Raw genomic sequence first — 18,267 nt, 5'->3', positions numbered from 1 at the left:
AATAAAAAAACTATGCTAATATTTGCAAATGTAAGATAAGCTCAATTTAAATCAGAAAAGGTTCATTTTTTATAATCCAACGTTGTATCGAAAAAGAAGTGTTTTCCAAAGATATCGGAGGTTTAAAACAAAACAACTTGGCAACTGTTAATAATTTTTTTCTACAAAATTTATGAGGGTTCAATTTAAACAAACTGTGTAATCAGAGGGTGCATTTTTTGTTCTTTCTAACTGAATTTTTTTTTTTTTCTTTTTAATACTTTCTTGGGCTGGGGGAGAGGGGGTTTCTCTTGCGGCAACAATACAGGACGGCAGGACCATCGGTGACTCTGTTCCGTCCTCCTGCCTCCCGAGTGCCCGAGACCCGACAAGAACGTGATTCGAAGGCTTAAACCAGGGCCCGTCCAGGCAAGCCTTACATCGGTGCCAGGCAGGCTTAAATGAACAGTTTATCACACTGTCATTATCACTAGCTACAAACTCAGTATTACTTTCTCGATCATCGAATTCTTAATAATCTACTTGACAATTGGTCTAGCGTTGGTTATTTGTTCCATTCGTATTCGTATTAATAATCATACTAAGTGTTTTAAGCTTAATTTTTTATTCTTAAATTTGCCCACTTGGAATTTTTCCATCTGGTCGTTTAACTTTCTCACTCATAATTCGTTTGATGTACATATTGGAGTTGGTTAGTAACCTAAAGGAAAGGAAGGGGAGTTGTATGGCGAGGAAAGTGGGAAACGGGAATGGGAGAGAGAGAGAACGGGAGAAAGCGGGGAGAGGCTGAGAAAACGGCGCGCGCTGGCCAAGAAGTCAGTCACTGACGTCACTGTACATCAGTGTGAGAGAGTACCTCGGCTGTTCACGGAGCTACTCTCTAACGTGGTCGAATAACCTCACGGCTTGCTGCTAACAAGGAGCTGACCTCCAACTACGCTTACCTTGTGGACGAGCTGTCCTTGTCTCCGCCTATTACAGGAGCTGTTCCCTAGTCAATCACGAGCTGTTCTCTAGTCGACCACGAGCTGTACTCTTACCCGGAGCTGCTGATCCACGACGTCACAGGTATTTAGTGCCGCGCATGGTGTAATTTATTACACCATGGTGCCGCGACCTGAGCGTAATATGCGCTAATTTACCTATAGCCTTAGTAATTACATCAGTGTTTTATATAAGCAATTGCGAGTTGCGTCACGCAAAAGCGGTTTGCGCTGCTGTATGTGTGTGTGTGGCATTGTGTGTAGACTTGCGGTGAAGGGTGAACCAGTGCTCTCGACTGCGGCAGAAAACCGAAGACGTGACCGTCATAGTACCGCCACCCGAACTGACGCTCTGCGGCGAGAGTTAACGCGCGCTAAGCGGCAAATTCGAATGTGCTAAAACCAACTAACTAAGTCCCAAGCTAATTAACCTAATAACTCAGTACCCAAAACCTCTTAAACCAAATAACCCTATACTTCAAATAAATAAAACCTAACAATATTTTGAATATACGCTCAACTTATAGCTATATAAATAAATCATACTCATCAAATTGCAAAACCTTTAAAATAAAGATCCAAACGACTTGCAACACATAAATATAATGAGAAAAAACTACCAAATAACCCAGGGAGCTTAATATCCAATTAATTTATTGATAAAAATATAACATATAACTACGGCGTATATCCCTATATGACCCAAGGCACTTAATGGTAAGTTTATTACCTAATCAAATATAAATTAAAAGCCCAAGCGCCTATCACCAGATGACCCGGGGCGCTTACTGAACACTTTTTTTATTAACAAACTGAGCGCCTATCACCAGATGACTCAGGGTACTGACTGGCAAGTTTATTAACAAATCAAATATAAATTAAAAGCCCAAGCGCCTATCACCAGATGACCCGGGGCGCTTACTGGCCACTTTTTTTAAATTAAACTGAGCTGCTATTACCAGATGACTTTTATTTATATTTAATTAGTTAATAAACTGGCCAGTAAGCGCCCTGAGTCATGTAGTGATAGACGCTTGGGCTGTGAATTTATATTTGATTTGTTAATAAACTGGCCAGTAAGTGCCCTCAGTCATCTGGTAATAGCAGCTCAGTTTAATTTAAAAAAAAGTGGCCAGTAAGCGCCCTGAGTCATGTAGTGATAGACGCTTGGGCTGTGAATTTATATTTGATTTGTTAATAAACTGGCCAGTAAGTGCCCTGAGTCATCTGGTGATAGGCGCTTGGGCTTTTAATTCATATTTAATTAGTTAATAAACAGGCCAGTCAGTGCCCTGAGTCATCTGGTAATAGCTGCTCAGTTTAATTTTTAAAAAAGTGGCCAGTAAGCGCCCTGGGTCATGTAGTGATGGACGCTTGGGATTTTTATTTATATTTAATTAGTTAATAAACTGGCCAGTAAGCGCCCTGAGTCATGTAGTGATAGACGCTTGGGCTGTGAATTTATATTTGATTTGTTAATAAACTGGCCAGTAAGTGCCCTAAGTCATCTGGTAATAGCAGCTCAGTTTAATTTTTAAAAAAGTGGCCAGTAAGCGCCCTGGGTCATGTAGTGATAGACGCTTGGGATTTTTATTTATATTTAATTAGTTAATAAACTGGCCAGTAAGCGCCCTGAGTCATCTGGTGATAGGCGCTTGGGCTTTTAATTTATATTTGATTTGTTAATAAACTTGCCAGTCAGTGCCCTGAGTCATCTGGTAATAGCAGCTCAGTTTAATTTAAAAAAAGTGGCCAGTAAGCGCCCCGAGTCATCTGGTGATAGGCGCTTGGGCTTTTAATTTATATTTGATTTGTTAATAAACTTGCCAGTCAGTGCCCTGAGTCATCTGGTAATAGCAGCTCAGTTTAATTTAAAAAAAGTGGCCAGTAAGCGCCCCGAGTCATCTGGTGATAGGCGCTTGGGCTTTTAATTTATATTTGATTTGTTAATAAACTTGCCAGTCAGTGCCCTGAGTCATCTGGTGATAGGCGCTCAGTTTGTTAATAAAAAAAGTGTTCAGTAAGCGCCCCGGGTCATCTGGTGATAGGCGCTTGGGCTTTTAATTTATATTTGATTAGGTAATAAACTTACCATTAAGTGCCTTGGGTCATATAGGGATATACGCCGTAGTTATATGTTATATTTTTATCAATAAATTAATTGGATATTAAGCTCCCTGGGTTATTTGGTAGTTTTTTCTCATTATATTTATGTGTTGCAAGTCGTTTGGATCTTTATTTTAAAGGTTTTGCAATTTGATGAGTATGATTTATTTATATAGCTATAAGTTGAGCGTAGATTCAAAATATTGTTAGGTTTCATTTATTTGAAGTATAGGGTTATTTGGTTTAAGAGGTTTTGGGTACTGAGTTATTAGGTTAATTAGCTTGGGACTTAGTTAGTTGGTTTTAGCACATTCGAATTTGCCGCTTAGCGCGCGTTAACTCTCGCCGCAGAGCGTCAGTTCGGGTGGCGGTACTATGACGGTCACGTCTTCGGTTTTCTGCCGCAGTCGAGAGCACCCGGTGAACTGCGTACAATTATCTGCGTTTGCGTTGCCTCAGGCAACTCCGCAATACAAACAGCCAATCAGAGCTATTGCGGACGTTCGAGCTATTGCGGGCGATCGAGCTGTTGCGGGTTGCGAACGTTTTTATATTTTAGCATGCAACTGTTAGAAAGCTTTGAGGTTATGTGAGGTATCACTTTACTAAGAGAATGAGACCAAACCAAAAGTTTGAACAAATCTAAAATAAAATGAGTGGAGCTCCTAACAACAATGCAGCATTATGTAAAAACGTCACTTGTATTTTTTTGCCTTAATTTTATATAACCTATTTTCGTGTAGTTCACTTAAGTTGTCATTTTGGTATTATAAATGCAAGCATTGTAATTGCATGCTTCCCAAAGAAAATGTCAGATATTTCACACTAAGCTCCAAAACATATCAACAAAAACAAACAATCACCGTTGATCAGCTGGTTATGTTATTCTATTTCGGAGAGACAAAGTTTGCTATGGTCACATGTGCAGGAACGACCGATGCGTAACTCATTTACGCTCGTGAGTACAAGTGAGAAAGAGATACTTCGAACCACTCACGGGCCTACATGGGTTACTCATCGGTATTTCCTGCATACAGGACCATAGCGAACTTTGCATCTCCGAAATAGAAACGTCCGCAACAGCTTTGGAGCTATTCACATAGACATTTTTTGCTTATTTCATTGTGAACGTTCATATTGAAAAGGGGGTTCCACTGTTCCGCTAAACTCGAATTGAGTGAACAGACTGAACAGACCTATACTGTGTTCTCTGTCAGTCAACATAGTTGCGACCACATAGGCTTTGTTGCCTGATGGAAAAAGAGGTATAGGTCTGTTCAGTCTGTTCACTCAATTTGAGTTTAGCGGAACAGTGGAACCCCCTTTTCAATATGAACGTTCACAATGAAATAAGCAAAAAATGTCTATGTGAATAGCTCCTTTGATTGGCTGTTTCTATTGCGGACAGTTTATTGCGGAGCTCTATTTCGTACCATGGGACTGCACCCTAAGAGTCTCGGTCTCGGTTCTCGGTCCTTTCGGTCGTAGCTCGGAGCGTCGGAGCTCGGAGCAGAACAAGTGTTTGACTTGTTCGGCTTTTAAAATCGGAAGCGCCCTGGATCGAAAAGCCGAACAAATCTATAGTCACATTTACTTATATACTGTTGTTTACTGTATACTCCGTGTACAAGTATACAATTATACCTATACTATCATAATTATCGTTTGCAGTTGTATGGTGTTGTTTTCTCTTTTCTGTGAGGTTATGCGCACATTAATAAAATGAGTTTGAGCAAAGTAACTATGAAAATTGGCAAAAGACCGTAAGTTGTAATTAATTACTGTACACGCTACTCTAGTTTGCTTATACTTTGATTTACAAACGTAAATTAAGTTATGTGGCTTTGGCTTCCAATGTAAACAACACAACCATCATGGCTTGCACGGACTCTTTGTCCCAATACTCTCGAAATCAGATCTGTTCCCTTTACTGTGGACACAGTTTTGATCAATTATCATTTAATTTACCCACTATTTAGTTTTTTTCATGAAACAAATTTTTATATCTACCCTTTGCTGAATTTACGTTGTGATTTACCATTAAATTTAGTAACATGCTATCTGTAAACATATTACTGAATCATTTGTAAACACATCGCGCCCAGCGCATTTTCCCTATTTCCACTCCCGCACAACTACTTGTGTATTTAGTAGTCAGTCATGGATGATGATAGGATTCGACGGTTAAGCATCTTATCTGTCGACTTTTGTCCCCCACAATAAAAATTAACATTTGTATTTTAGTAATCCTTATCCGCCTGAAAAAATTCGTTGCCAAAAATGTTTGGAAATGGGTCATTGGAGTTATGAGTGTAAAGGGAAAAGGAAATATCTCCATCGCACGTCACGAACAACTCAGTTAAAAAAAGCTCTTGATGCTAAAGATAATGATCTGTAAATATACTTTTTACTCTTACTGTATTTTATGTTCAGGTGAAATGCATTGAAAAAATTAATACTGTTTCAAGCTGGTAATATTAATTTTTTTTTTTGTATTTACAAGAGTTATTCCATCATTAAATCATTTATTGTTATTATCGTTTGCCTCTTAAATTACAAGTCAAATTTTGAAAATTCTTAGTTCATTATATCAAGTGTATATTCGTTGTATTAATGTATACATAATTAAATGAAAGAAATACTGATAAAAAATCTTGATTAACCATCTTATTCAGTTCTAAGTGACTAAGTGTAAGAAATATTTTATATTAACCCTTTACTACTAAAGCAACATTATTTGCAAGCCATCCACTTACAAAACCGTTAAAAGATAAAGATAAAATCCAGAATTTTGCATAGTCTTAGCAATTAATTATAAATTTTGGTACAGATGCTTCAGTAACACTCTATGCTCATAGTATGATTCTTTCTGTGAAGAAAAAAAATAGTTTTATAAATTAAAAATTGATAACTACACCAAAGCTTAAAATAATTGTTTTATACCAGTAGCAAAGGGTAAATATTTTGTAACAATATATGTATCTAATCACGACCAAAATTTTGTTGTACAGTGCAGAAAATGAAGTTGTTACTGAAGAAAAAGTTGCCAAGAAAAAGTCTAAAATCGATGTCAGCTCGGACAGCGCAAGTAGTAGTTCCAGTGACAGCAGTAGCAGCAGCAGCAGCAGCTCTAGCAGCAGTTCCTCGGATAGTGAATCAGATTCAAGTGATAGTGTGTCTAGTAGTACAACAAGCAGCAGTAGCTCAAGTAGTAGCAGCAGTAATGCTTCTAGCAAGAAGTCTAAAAAGCCTAGTCAAACAAAAAAAAAGAAAAAAAAATCATACAGCTAGTAGCGAAAGTCTTTTTTTTTTTTAATCATATTTTGTAACTTGTTCTATCAAACATCTACATTTGTATGTGGTTATATTATTATGTAAAATTTACCTTTATTGTTTATAAAACATTTCTTGTTTGTACTCTCAGCAGATTATCGATTTCAAATTTACCTTTAATCACCAAGAACTTAGATTTCAACCTAAATTGAAGAGTATAAAAAAAGTACAAAAAGTAGGTTTTACAGTACATTTTAAAACTGGCATTACACAACTTGATACAAAAAATTATCGTGTAGTTGATTCGTTCATTTTATTACGTTAACATGACACCGTATAATTTTATTGACATTTGAAAAATTCAATTGTAAATGTCAAGATTTATACTATTGATTTGATAAAATAATTTTGAAAGTCAGTTTCAGTATTAAAAATGTTTTTTATTTGCAATAAAGTTATCTACAAAAAAAGTATGTTTCTTTTTCTTCAACAATCACAATATACAAAATGTTGTGTCATGAAATGCAATTTGTACATCAAAAAAAAATAATCCTACAGCCTGTATTTTTTAAAAATAAATTTTACGGTATCGCTTATCATTTCTATTCCATGCTTCAGAAACAAAATTGATGAACTTTTGATGAACATGTAAGAAAACCACAGTTTATGTGTATAAAGTTGTTTTATAAAAAATTAGATTGCACCAGCAGACTTAAGTTCCCGGTACACTTTAAGATGGGTAAAAAAATTTTTTTTCAAACGAGCCAAATGTTTAATCTTCATCAACAGTAGGCAATGTTTGAATGATAACCTTCCTTTTCGAATCATATATGAAATTGTTTGCCTTGAACAAATTGCTTTTGTAGAAGGATGCTAAATTAAAAACTTTAAACTGTTTTGCCTGAAAAAAAAGTGAATATTACGGATCAAATAAAAACCAAGGTTATAATTTATTTCCAACATACCCTTTCCAACAAATCTTTTTCGTGAATTTCAACAGAACTTATGTGGCCTCTGTTCATTGATTTTTGGAATGATAATGCATCCAACGTGAGACCTCGTAATGCAAAGTAAAGCAACTCGTTATGATCTTTCTCGTATGTCAAGTATTTTTGGAATGACTGTAGCAAGAGACATTTTTTCATTAATATTGAAATAAAAATTTATAATTTTTTAACTGCCACAAATTTTAAGGAACTGATAACAAATATTTACCTTTCGCATCTGCTTCATGACATTGTACTTTTGAGTTTCAACAAAACTCTCAAGTCCCATTTGAATGGCAATGTTCATGTCCTCTTCTCTAATGTATTCACGAAGATGCATTTTTGCATTAGCTTCTGCCATCCTTATGATACTTTCTATGTGCCGAATTGTGATTGGAAGACTTCCAGTTACCTTAATTGAAATAAAAAAATCATTTTGAGCTAAGTTACAGTAGAATTAAAATATTTCAAGGTAATACATCAACACTTACAACACTTTCTGCTCTCAACTGACTGTATAACTTAGCGATTTTATCTTCATCTACGTTACTTAACTTTGGACGTACATTTTGCCTTGCATAAACAATATATTTTTTCAAGATATCTTGATCCAACGGCTCAAACTGATTCGGATCTTTTTCTGCCGTATCCTCTAGCTGCGATGGGACGATTCTTTCGGAATTGGTTGGGTGATGTCTGATGTGTGAATTAACAACAAAATTAGCTAAATGCCTATCTTGCATTGGATCTACTTCATCTTTGACAATACATAAAATATCGAAACGAGATATAATTGGATCAGTCAATTCAACCTAAAGTTAAAAATTAATGTATTTTATTAAAAGCTTTGAACAAGTGAAGAAAGCCAAATATTATATCACTGCTTGATAGTTACGTTTTGAGAAAACGTCATACTAGGATCGTATCTACCACCAATTGGATTTGATGCAGCAATCACGGCACACCTGGCATTCAAGGATGTAACGATACCAGCTTTGGAAATTGAAATACTCTGCTGTTCCATAGCCTCGTGAATGGACGTTCGATCTTGATCATTCATCTGTGAAATTCATTGTACTCAAAGTCTTGAAAATCTATGAATTTAAATTGTTATATAAATTATTCGTTTACTTTGTCAAATTCATCAATGAGGCATACTCCGTGGTCAGCAATAACCAAGGCACCGGCTTCCAGGGTCCACTCCTGGGTCATGGGTGATCGTCTGACGTAAGCCGTGAGACCAACAGCAGAAGCACCTTGGCCAGTCGTGAAAACCGCTTTTGGCGCAATTTTTTCGGTATATTTGAGAAATTGTGACTTTGCCGTGCCAGGATCACCGCAAATCAAAATGTTGATATCACCTCTCACTTTGTGTTTCATACCTAAAGCAATTTTAATAGTAGTGAAATTCTGATCAAGGAGGTGATGGGTGTGACTGTTATTTGAATGCATTACCTGGATTTTTAGCAACTCCACCAAATATCGAGAGAGCTATTGCTCTTTTGATAAATTTATGTCCATAGATGGACGGTGCGATACTTGCAACAATGCGTTCAGCTATGTGCGGATCTTTACTTAGCTTTATAATATTATTAACATCCTCTTCCGTCAAGGAATCCACAATTTCTTTGGCATCTTTGACATGTATGTGATTAGCTAAAAGAACTGTGTTAAATACAGGAAATCCCTAGAGGAACGTGAATTTCATTGATCAATAAAACGAACGTGTCTTTCAATGCAGTGCAACATTAATATGATTTGTTGGTAGTAAGTCTAAGAAAATCAATCACCTCTTCTCTGTTCAAATAGCCATCAAAATTGATATTAAAAATAGCGGTAAGGTCTATTTCATCACCAGGCTTGCAACGATCTACAAGATCAGATAAAAGAATACAGTCCTTGCTTCTTGGTATTCTACCAGCAGGAATTCTTCCTGGTGATTCTTGTATTGTGATCCTTTGATAATTCCTATATATTGTTTGTTCCATATTTATCTGCCAGGATGAAAAATTGTTTCTAATTCTATTGCAAAGGGAAAGCTGATTATTTTCGAAGTTAGTAGCTCACCATGAATGGACCACTGCTCTGGCATTCTGGACATTTGTTGGGTGTGATTTCTTCACTTTGGGTTTGCGTGAATGGACCTAAGATGTATCCACATTTGCTACAATCATACTTGACAATGGACAATTGAGGAAGAACCCCGGTCGTTGCTGTGACAACTCCGATTGTTCTTACTAATTGGCTTAAATGCAGCTTTCTGAAAAATGTTTTTCAAGGGTCAGTATTTCGGACGGTAGAGTTAATCTGATGGAGAAAATGTTTTCTTTACCGGAATGTTCTTAGTTCTTCAATTAGAGGCAATTCAGATATTCTCACGTGGATTTCAGAGGTCACTCTCTCATAACTGGGAAAAATAGTTAAAACAAAATTTTTGGCTACTTCGTCAAATATTTCTAGCATTTGAAACGGAGCCTCTGGCAAAAAGTATGCGAGCACGTGTTCTTTACTCGCGAGAACTGGAAACTCGACTATAAAGCTAGACTAAGATGATAAATAATTTTCATAATAATTTGGGTTACACTCAATGCATAAATTGTTTATGGCCAGAAGTACAATAATACGTACTTGATTACTCTCACACATGTGACGAATACGTTCCTTGTAAACATATTGTCCTTTGGGATTTGTGTACGTTCTCAAAAAACTTTTAAACCTGTTGGCAATTTCATTTCTAGGTGCGAGCATAGTTACCCAATCTTTGATGTCATGACCCTTTGTATCCTCCAAGTTTTCAATAGATTCAATCATCTAAGAAACATATGAATTGTTAAAGTACTCAGAAAAGAAGAAAAATTACTCGAAAAAAAGTTTGAGAGCATACATCTGTATCTTCCATCTCGCCAGCAGCAGCCTTTTCGGCTAAGCGACGTTTCCGGGATAGACCTTCATCATCTTCGTCATCTATATGGAAAGAAATATTTGAAAAATCAAGATAAGTTGATTGGAAGAACGTGTTTTTAATTTATCTAATTCGAAATTAATTAAGGGTACAAGAGAGATACAAGTTAAAACTGCCCAAATTTACCGTATAAGAGATCTCGATCATCTTTCAAGATGCCAGCAGCACGATCTCTTTTGCGCATAGCAGCTTCAGCAGCAGCGCGCTCTCCTTGAGAAAGCTCAGAGTAGTCTTCATCATCGTCAACGAGCTCAGGATCATATCTATCAAGAGCTGACATGGGTCGATAGTCGCTGTGAGAAAATTAAGAAATCACGACCATATTAGTTCCAAGCCTGTAGGAACGTTTATTAAAATCAGTCAAAAACAGAAAAAAACTTTGACTTACTTTTCCATGTTATCGCCAAACAACTCCTCCCCATCCTGCTCTTCCTCCATGGCATCATTATCGTCGTCACCAAGAAGATTGCTCTCGTCATCAAAAGGCTCATCAAAATCTGGAGCAGGTGATGTGAGAGCATCGCGACGTGACTGCCTTGGAGAACTCTGCAATTATAATTCGTTATAAAACTAGAGTGTGATTTGGAATGTTACATTCAAGTGTAAATCATTCTCCAAAGGTCAGTCAACATCGTATCAAAAGAAAGAACTGCCATAAGAAGTACACTGACACTCACCATTGTTGAAGGCTATCTATAATATAGATATAATTATCAGTACGAGAAGAACAAAGCACAAGATCCTGGACCTTAAACCCGAAAAAGTATCAACAAAATAAACAAGTGTCGAATTCTTCTGTACTCTCACACCTGCTGCGACAACGAAGGAAATAAAACAACATAAACAGCTACCGGCTGGAAAAATAAGTTTGCATAAGCTTTAAAATCAATCTTAGTTATTTTCACTTATTATTTAAACGCAAGGAGAACCCTGCTTATTTTGACACAATTATTAGCACTAATCCGTTAGATTTGTTTTAGGGACAATGTCAATCGCACGTTTACTTTGCCGCGGAGAAACGGAATAAGTACGTGTATCATTGTATCAATGTATGCATGAAAAAGCGCGGGTTTACGATTCAAGCCGCTACAGGAACAGGACGCTAAGGCCCATCACACGAAAAAATAGTAATCTGTACTACCGTACATAAGAACGAGTGGTCTATATTTCTTATATGTCTATGGCTTCGCCATTGTCGGGGATAATCATGAAAACAACAATGAAGCCAATCTATGTATTCGAGGTGATAGTGGTGATACTCGTAGGACAGGTTTTAGTATGCGTTCTTGCCGCTTAATGCCTTTTTGAATTATAAAATGGCGCTAAATTGGCGCTTTTTTTTTAACAAGTCAAATAGAACAGGTTTTAGTTGTAACTTTGGCCACTTCGTTTGTTTAAGTATAGGCTATTCGGCGCTAGTAGCCGCGTCTCACCTCGAATACATGCATACATGTGAGCTGTGTTTCCCTCTCCATCTCCACTGCTTCTCTTACTACGCGGTCCCCAAAATGGCGTCTAGCCATTTCCGACAGTTTTGGCCATAGACATATAAGACGTATAGACTGCTCATTTTCATGTATGGCACTGAAGACTGAAGCACGAGTAGAAAGAGACACAGCATTGAGCATGGGTATCTGTCTCTCTTGCACATTGCCAAAGGTGGGAGTTAGTAAACTAAGGCCCCGTTTACATGGAGATCGTACTACGTACCGCGTAACTATTTGAGCCCATGAGAGTAAGAGAGATTCGCGTATCTTACCTCTCTCTCGCTCTTATTGGCTCAAACAGGTACGCGTTACGCTCTCCATATGACCGCGGCCTAAGTCCGGCTAAAGCAACCTCCCCCTACCGTTGGCAAATGCGAGAGACAGATACCCATGCTCAATGCTGTGTCTTTTTCTACTTGTGCATCAACGCCGTACATAAGAACGAGTATTCTATACTTCTGATGTGTCGTCTATGGCTTCGGCTCGTATCCTGCAACCTGCAGCCAATCAGCCAATCAGCGAGTGAGCGTCCTCAAAATTTGAAAGGCTTGGAGTCGTTGGACTGCGGATATACCAGAACTTATCAAACAACAACAACGGTTTGTGTTTGGATTTGCATTGTGGTGCGCGGGTGAGCCTGCAGGTACATAACGGCATCGAGATCGGTCATCAGTCATCATTCACCATCTTTTTGGCAATCGGTGTTATCAGTGTTATCACTCAGCAGCAAGTAGGCCACGACAGGTGCAGCATAACGCATAGCTCGTCTTATATCAATAAAATCTTGAGACTTGTAGCAAGTATGAGTCCTCTCTAAGATAAACGACGGAAAAATCCGTTAGAGTGGAGGATTCACGAGCTGCCAAAACGACGTGCGGTTGGTGTGATATTCCTTTGCAAAAAGCGGTAGTGAAAAAGAGAAAATACATTACCTAGCAGTAGAGTGAGAAAAATTACGTTAAAATGCCTAAAGCCCCGACTTCTGTCAGTCGTCGGCGAGAGCCGAGTTCCAGGAGCACTGGATTGCAGGACGATCAGCTCAAGATAGCCACTACTTTAACGGCTATCCGGTGAGTGGACACTCATCTTTGTTTTTACTTCTCCAACCACATCCATGACTCATAAAGTTTGCACCCATCTTTATAAATTATATCCACGACTTTTACTAAGTTACCTAGTCGAAAAACTTGGTCAGACAGCATCACAGTAATTTTTATGTTTTCATATCCGTCGCGCGGTTTGTTGATAACATATACACATTTATCCACACACCCATGTTTTTTACATTTTTTAATTGATATATTATGCACACAGGAAAATTATTTTTGTAATTGAGAATAACAAGTTCGACAAGATGTGCCTGGGGCAACAGAAGCCGACTCGTTAAACATGTTACGTCAATTTTGATTCCCTCTCTCACGCGTCATGGTTCAGAAGAGCCTTTGCAACAGGTGTTTCCATCCTACATCATGCAACTTCCGTTGTGCAGTCCTTTTCCAAACTCTCCAACTCCCATGAATGATGAAAAAGTCACCTATTAAGTAAATTTATTTCTCATTTTTGACCTACCTTACGTTTCGAATTTAAAGTCATGTGTTAATCTTAGAACTTGCTTGCAATTTTATAATTTTAACAACAAATTTATCAACGGGACTGTATTAAATACTTTTTATGTATGGGTGTAAAGCCCAATCATATTAGTTCATTTAAAGTAGAGTGTTTTCAACTATTTTTAAGCCACATCTCTACCAATTATATTGTTACTGCTGATGGACTGATGAAGTTTGAAATATTTTGTGTGGATAATTTTTTAAGCGAGAAAAAATTATTTGAAATAAGTCAATTAAGTTTTTATAGTGTTTATATTATTTTTAATTAAACTTTACAGAGAAAACACAATACAAAATGTTGTGTCAGTGTGCCAAAAACAAATCAATGTACTGTTTAATATTTGGGAAGAAACTGGTATTAAACATGAAGTATTGGGTACATATGCTGATCAAGTAACAAATCATGTAGTTGTAAGTATCAATATTAGTTAACAAATATTTGATAAATGTAGGTCTTAGAATTATGTTTTTTTAAGGGCTTGATGAAAGATATGGTGGATGAATCTGATCAGAGAAAAAAAGATCTTTTGAAGAATGTCAAAATCTTAGCTCAGTCTGCTAGAAAGCTTTCTAAAGTAAGTATATAAAACATTTCATCAAACTACATATTTTGATATTTTTTTATTGATGAGAAATTTTTTGATACCTAATTTTAGGAATTGGGAACCAATTTTGAAACAGAAGCATACAGTGATTTGCCTCTTATTGAAATGGAAGATAAACTTAACAATGAAGTTTTACATCTTCAAAAGTTGAAAGATAAACGTAAAGATTATATTCAAGAATTGGAGAAAAAAGTAAGATTTTTTTTTTTCAATTCAACTCCAATAGCACTTACCACAACATTTGTTAGTTCATTTATTTACAAAGTGGAAGAAATAAGAGTTACACTAAAGTAAACTATTTACAGGAAATTGAACTTTGTAGAAAAATGGGAACAAATCCAAATGGATTTGCTCGTGATTTTTTTTCTGAAGAAGAGATTCACAAATTTGAAAACCACTTGAATTCACAAGAGTCTGAAATGGTAGGTTGAGCTAGTTATGAGAATGAAATGTAACAGTTTGAAATTTGTATAATGGCTTATTATTTATAGAATCGTTTGTCAGAAGTATTTGAAGATACCAAGAGATCCATACTAAAAATGATGGAAAAACTTGAAATCGTCCCTGTGAATGATTTTGAGAGTTTGGTTTGTCACGATCATAGTAATTTTATTTACACATCGAATAATATGACCAAGTTGAGAGATTTGCGCGAAAGATTAAAGAATCAAGTTAAAGATGCAAAAATGCAAGTTGAAGAAAAGACGGTAACCTTAATAGCATTATGGGATTATCTAGATGAACCGGAAGAAAAACGCAAAGCATTTTTAATGAAAAACTCGGGATACAGTATTGTCACTTTAAATTCTGTAAGTAACTGATTATTGTATAGGTTTGCAAGTAATCAATATGATGATAACTTCGTATCTTATATATATTCTAGTTTGATACCGAAATAAAAAGATGTAGGGAAAAAATAAGCGAGAATGTCGCAAATTATGTTCAAAATATCCGGAAAGAGATTGAAAATTTATGGAAATTGTGCAGATATGGTGAGTTACAAAAGAAATCATTTACTGCCATGAAGTGTCAAACATATACAGAAGATCTGCTTTTGCTCCATGAAATGGAGGCTGAAAAGCTTCGTAAATACTACAATACCAACAGGTATTTAAAAATCATTGTCCATAATGTATTTCCAATTAATAATACATACAAACCAACTCTTTGAAACCAAAATTTTAGGAAAATATTTGAACTTCTGACCGAGTGGGAAGTTCAGTTTGAAAAACTGAAAGAACTTGATCAGCGGGCCAACGATCCTGATCGTTATCATAATAGAGGTGGACAATTATTGTTGGAAGAAAAGGAACGTAAGGCCGCTGAAAAGGTAACGTGGAATGATTAAAATTATTTTCTTTTTTTACTATTTTTATGAGGTGCAGTTACTTCAAAAAAGTTCGTTATGCATCTATCACAGTGAAAAGTGTAAGATGAATGAAATGTTGACTCTGTGCAAAACAAATTTTAAATAAGTATAACATGAAAGTGATCTGACTTTTTTTCCTTGTGTGAATTCACGGCGTCATAAATACACATATGAAGACATGCAAATAGATTATCTCAAAAAGTTAACATTAAAGTTACATCCAAAACGGCTCAAATTTTGCGGGTATGGTTTGATTCCCACATTTTACTATGAAAATCAAGGAGTTTTATACCTATGATGCCAAAAAATCACTCATTCGATTTTTAAGACGACCAGCAGAATTTTCCAGAAATTACACATATTTCAACCCCCAAATCACGTCTTCTGTAAATATTTCATATTCCACATTGTTGATGAATTACGATACTACCCAGCTATATCTTACTTGAAATATTTCCATCTTAAGTTTAGTTTTTAAAAAGTTTCTCCATTAATAGTGAAAAATAGTATGAAGTCTTCACAATATACGTACAACACTGTAATCTTAAAAAAATTTATTTTTGTGCCCTTAATTAATGTAAATTATATCTGAGCCCTCAAAGCATATATGTATATGTTAAATTTTTTTTTTTTTTTTTAATAAATCATTCTGATGTCAATTTAAGAAAATTATAAAATATTTACCAAAAATAAGTTATGCCGTGTAAAAATCTTACAGTTACACTGTTTGCTTTGATTTAACACATAGTAGTCGTATGTAAAGTTAAAAATTTTAATTTATTTATAAGTTAAGTTATTTGTTGCAATATTGTTGACTAATGTTTAAAATATTGTTTTCAAAAGAAAATTCCAAAATTAGAAAACCAACTCTATGATGCGGCTGACGAGTATGAAAACACGACTAGAAAACCGTTTTTAATTGATGGTTACTCTATGAGAGAATACATGAATCATGCCAAGGACAATTATGATACGGAGAAAGAAAATATGAAACTTGCTAGAGTAAGAAAATAGTTGTTAATGTTTTACCATTGAAAATATGGGTATAATTCTTCCTATAGTACCAAAAAAGAAAACCTCATATATATTGATAATTATTTATGTAGAAACAAGCAAAGGATCGTTCTATCAAAAAAACACCGTTGAGCACATCAAAACGTACACCTGGTGCAAGCATGTTACGAGTCACACCTGCAAGTGGAAGATTTCGTACTCCAATTAATAGGTCACGGTTTACTCCCTTGGCCAAAAGAAAACTACCTTACGATGCATCTCCTGAAGTAACTGTGAATAAAAAACGAGCTGTTGGTTCTGACAAATCCAAGACTACCGTTCTTTGCAATAAGTTAAGGCGAAGTGTTAGGGTGAGTCCAAATTGAGACATGCCGGTAATATTAACTGTTCTTAATAATTTTAATAAAAATAGTGATGATTATTTTGCCTTCTACTAAGTTATAAAAAAAGTTCATCTAGTCATAGTTTGATTGTTATTAATTAACTTAAGTAAATATGGAATAACTTATTACAGTTTAAATAATCTTTGTAGAATATTTTGTAGTAAATAATATGTTTCCTAAATATTAGACGCCTGAAGGAAGGATTTCAAACGTTAGTGGAAAAGTGAGGAAAAGTACTTCCAAAAAGAAGAAATCAAAAAATGAAACGATCCTGTCAGTATCAGCATACGGAAGTTTTCAAGATCACTTAGAAGATCGTCCTGAACTACGAAGTTCAGTTCTCCCTACGGAAATAAAAAACACCCAAATGAAAACACCCTCAAAACCAGCGAGAAAAAAGGTTTTGGCTCTCAGCACACCTTCAGCTCCTAATTCGATTCCTCGTTTACGATCTACACCGAGAAATCCGCAGTTACTTACCGTTCCTAAGTTTAATGCTGCTTAAAATTCATCTTCTGTTGTAGCTCAAATAAACCATTTGAGATATGTATTCTTCTTGTTCTGTTGCTGTTATTTTGTATTCTCAGCACGATTAAGGTTACTCTTGTGGAATTGTAACACTAAGATTAATATACGCATATGATCAAACTATAATGTTATCAAAGCTATATGTTATAAGAAATGATATAACTGACATTTAAAGTAAGTCTTGTTGGTGCAAAATTTGTATTGTCTTCAATTTTTTGTTATCAATTAATTCTCTCATTTTTTTGTTTAATAACGCTGTGTAAGTTCATTATATTTTTTAACTTAAAATGATCATATATTTTTACGCTGTGTCTATTCGCACCTTATATATAAATCTACGTAATTACGTGGATATATGGTGCGAATAGACACTACAATATTTTTACGCCTGAACATGGTCAGATTGCTTGTCAGTTGTCATTTACATACAAACATGTTTAAATAAAATTTACTTTATTTTGCTTTTAAATTTTATAAGTGTCTGTATATAGTAAATGTTTTTATGTTAGCGATAAATAATAAATAAATAAATTGAATGATTTATTAAACGTATGAATTACTTCAAATCTTTTGAAAACCATCCTAGTTTTGGTTGTGTGTTAACCAGGGACAGGCAAAGTCGTAGTAGTTAAAGCAAAATGGTGCGTATTTAATTCTCCCAGCTGGAAACTGTATGACATTTGATATTTAAGGATGTTGACTACCTTAAGCAAATGACAGTCAGTTTTAAACTAAAATTTTTGCAGAGCTTCAATAATGTATAAAACAAATGTTTGCAAAGTTTCAACAACTCTGGGTGCTTATGAAACAAGAAATTAATGAAACAAATTTAGTGAATTTTACACGCGTTCTCATGGAAAATAGAAATGACTCTTACAGCAAAAAATTTGATACAATTAACAGTCAGATTTGGACAAAACTTAAGTTTACAGTAAATTAACATCTGCCTTTTTATCATGTA

General features: G+C 35.5%; 3 protein-coding genes across 7 annotated transcripts; 2 read left to right on the top strand and 1 right to left on the bottom strand.

Annotated features, from left to right (window-relative positions):
* The first annotated feature begins 868 nt into the window (after nucleotides 1–868).
* LOC106647052 (uncharacterized) lies at nucleotides 869–7,201 on the top strand. 3 transcript variants are annotated; one of them, XM_089589472.1, is made up of 3 exons: nucleotides 869–1,068; nucleotides 5,334–5,483; nucleotides 6,101–7,200. In XM_089589472.1, exons 2-3 carry the CDS (start codon nucleotides 5,380–5,382, stop codon nucleotides 6,378–6,380), a joined length of 384 nt encoding a protein of 127 aa, XP_089445598.1. In that variant the 5' UTR covers nucleotides 869–1,068; nucleotides 5,334–5,379; the 3' UTR covers nucleotides 6,381–7,200. The 3 variants fall into 3 exon arrangements, with proteins under 3 accessions (XP_089445598.1, XP_014218791.1, XP_089445605.1); XM_014363305.2 differs by lacking the exon at nucleotides 869–1,068 and adding an exon at nucleotides 4,579–4,852 and having other exon boundaries at nucleotides 6,101–7,199; XM_089589479.1 differs by lacking the exons at nucleotides 869–1,068; nucleotides 5,334–5,483 and adding an exon at nucleotides 4,579–4,852 and having other exon boundaries at nucleotides 6,101–7,201.
* Mcm2 (DNA replication licensing factor Mcm2) lies at nucleotides 6,782–11,441 on the bottom strand. Of its 3 annotated transcripts, none has more exons than XM_014363304.2 (16): nucleotides 11,120–11,441; nucleotides 10,988–11,058; nucleotides 10,699–10,856; nucleotides 10,437–10,603; nucleotides 10,233–10,312; nucleotides 9,977–10,159; nucleotides 9,681–9,892; nucleotides 9,416–9,608; nucleotides 9,139–9,342; nucleotides 8,804–9,035; nucleotides 8,480–8,730; nucleotides 8,244–8,408; nucleotides 7,840–8,160; nucleotides 7,578–7,760; nucleotides 7,328–7,483; nucleotides 6,782–7,263 (listed from the first exon to the last, which is right to left on the bottom strand). In XM_014363304.2, exons 2-16 carry the CDS (start codon nucleotides 10,988–10,990, stop codon nucleotides 7,135–7,137), a joined length of 2,637 nt encoding a protein of 878 aa, XP_014218790.2. In that variant the 5' UTR covers nucleotides 10,991–11,058; nucleotides 11,120–11,441; the 3' UTR covers nucleotides 6,782–7,134. The 3 variants fall into 3 exon arrangements, with proteins under 3 accessions (XP_014218790.2, XP_089445584.1, XP_014218789.2); XM_089589458.1 differs by having other exon boundaries at nucleotides 10,988–11,164; nucleotides 11,309–11,441; XM_014363303.2 differs by having other exon boundaries at nucleotides 10,988–11,164; nucleotides 11,386–11,413.
* An 871-nt stretch (nucleotides 11,442–12,312) lies between these two features.
* On the top strand, nucleotides 12,313–17,812 carry LOC106647039 (protein regulator of cytokinesis 1). Its single transcript, XM_014363291.2, has 11 exons — nucleotides 12,313–12,867; nucleotides 13,686–13,818; nucleotides 13,884–13,982; nucleotides 14,064–14,204; nucleotides 14,318–14,434; nucleotides 14,504–14,821; nucleotides 14,896–15,119; nucleotides 15,198–15,342; nucleotides 16,225–16,383; nucleotides 16,488–16,745; nucleotides 16,966–17,812. The coding sequence occupies exons 1-11, from the start codon at nucleotides 12,761–12,763 to the stop codon at nucleotides 17,281–17,283; spliced, it is 2,019 nt and encodes a 672-aa protein (XP_014218777.2). The 5' UTR covers nucleotides 12,313–12,760; the 3' UTR covers nucleotides 17,284–17,812.
* Nucleotides 17,813–18,267: the final 455 nt, after the last annotated feature.

The sequence above is a fragment of the Copidosoma floridanum genome, unplaced genomic scaffold (assembly GCF_036245765.1).
Source record: "Copidosoma floridanum isolate Cflo_tuat_1 unplaced genomic scaffold, Cflo_Japanese_pri ptg000001l, whole genome shotgun sequence".
NCBI classification, from domain to species: Eukaryota; Metazoa; Arthropoda; class Insecta; order Hymenoptera; family Encyrtidae; genus Copidosoma; species Copidosoma floridanum.
This window is presented reverse-complemented; position numbering and strand designations above follow the sequence as displayed.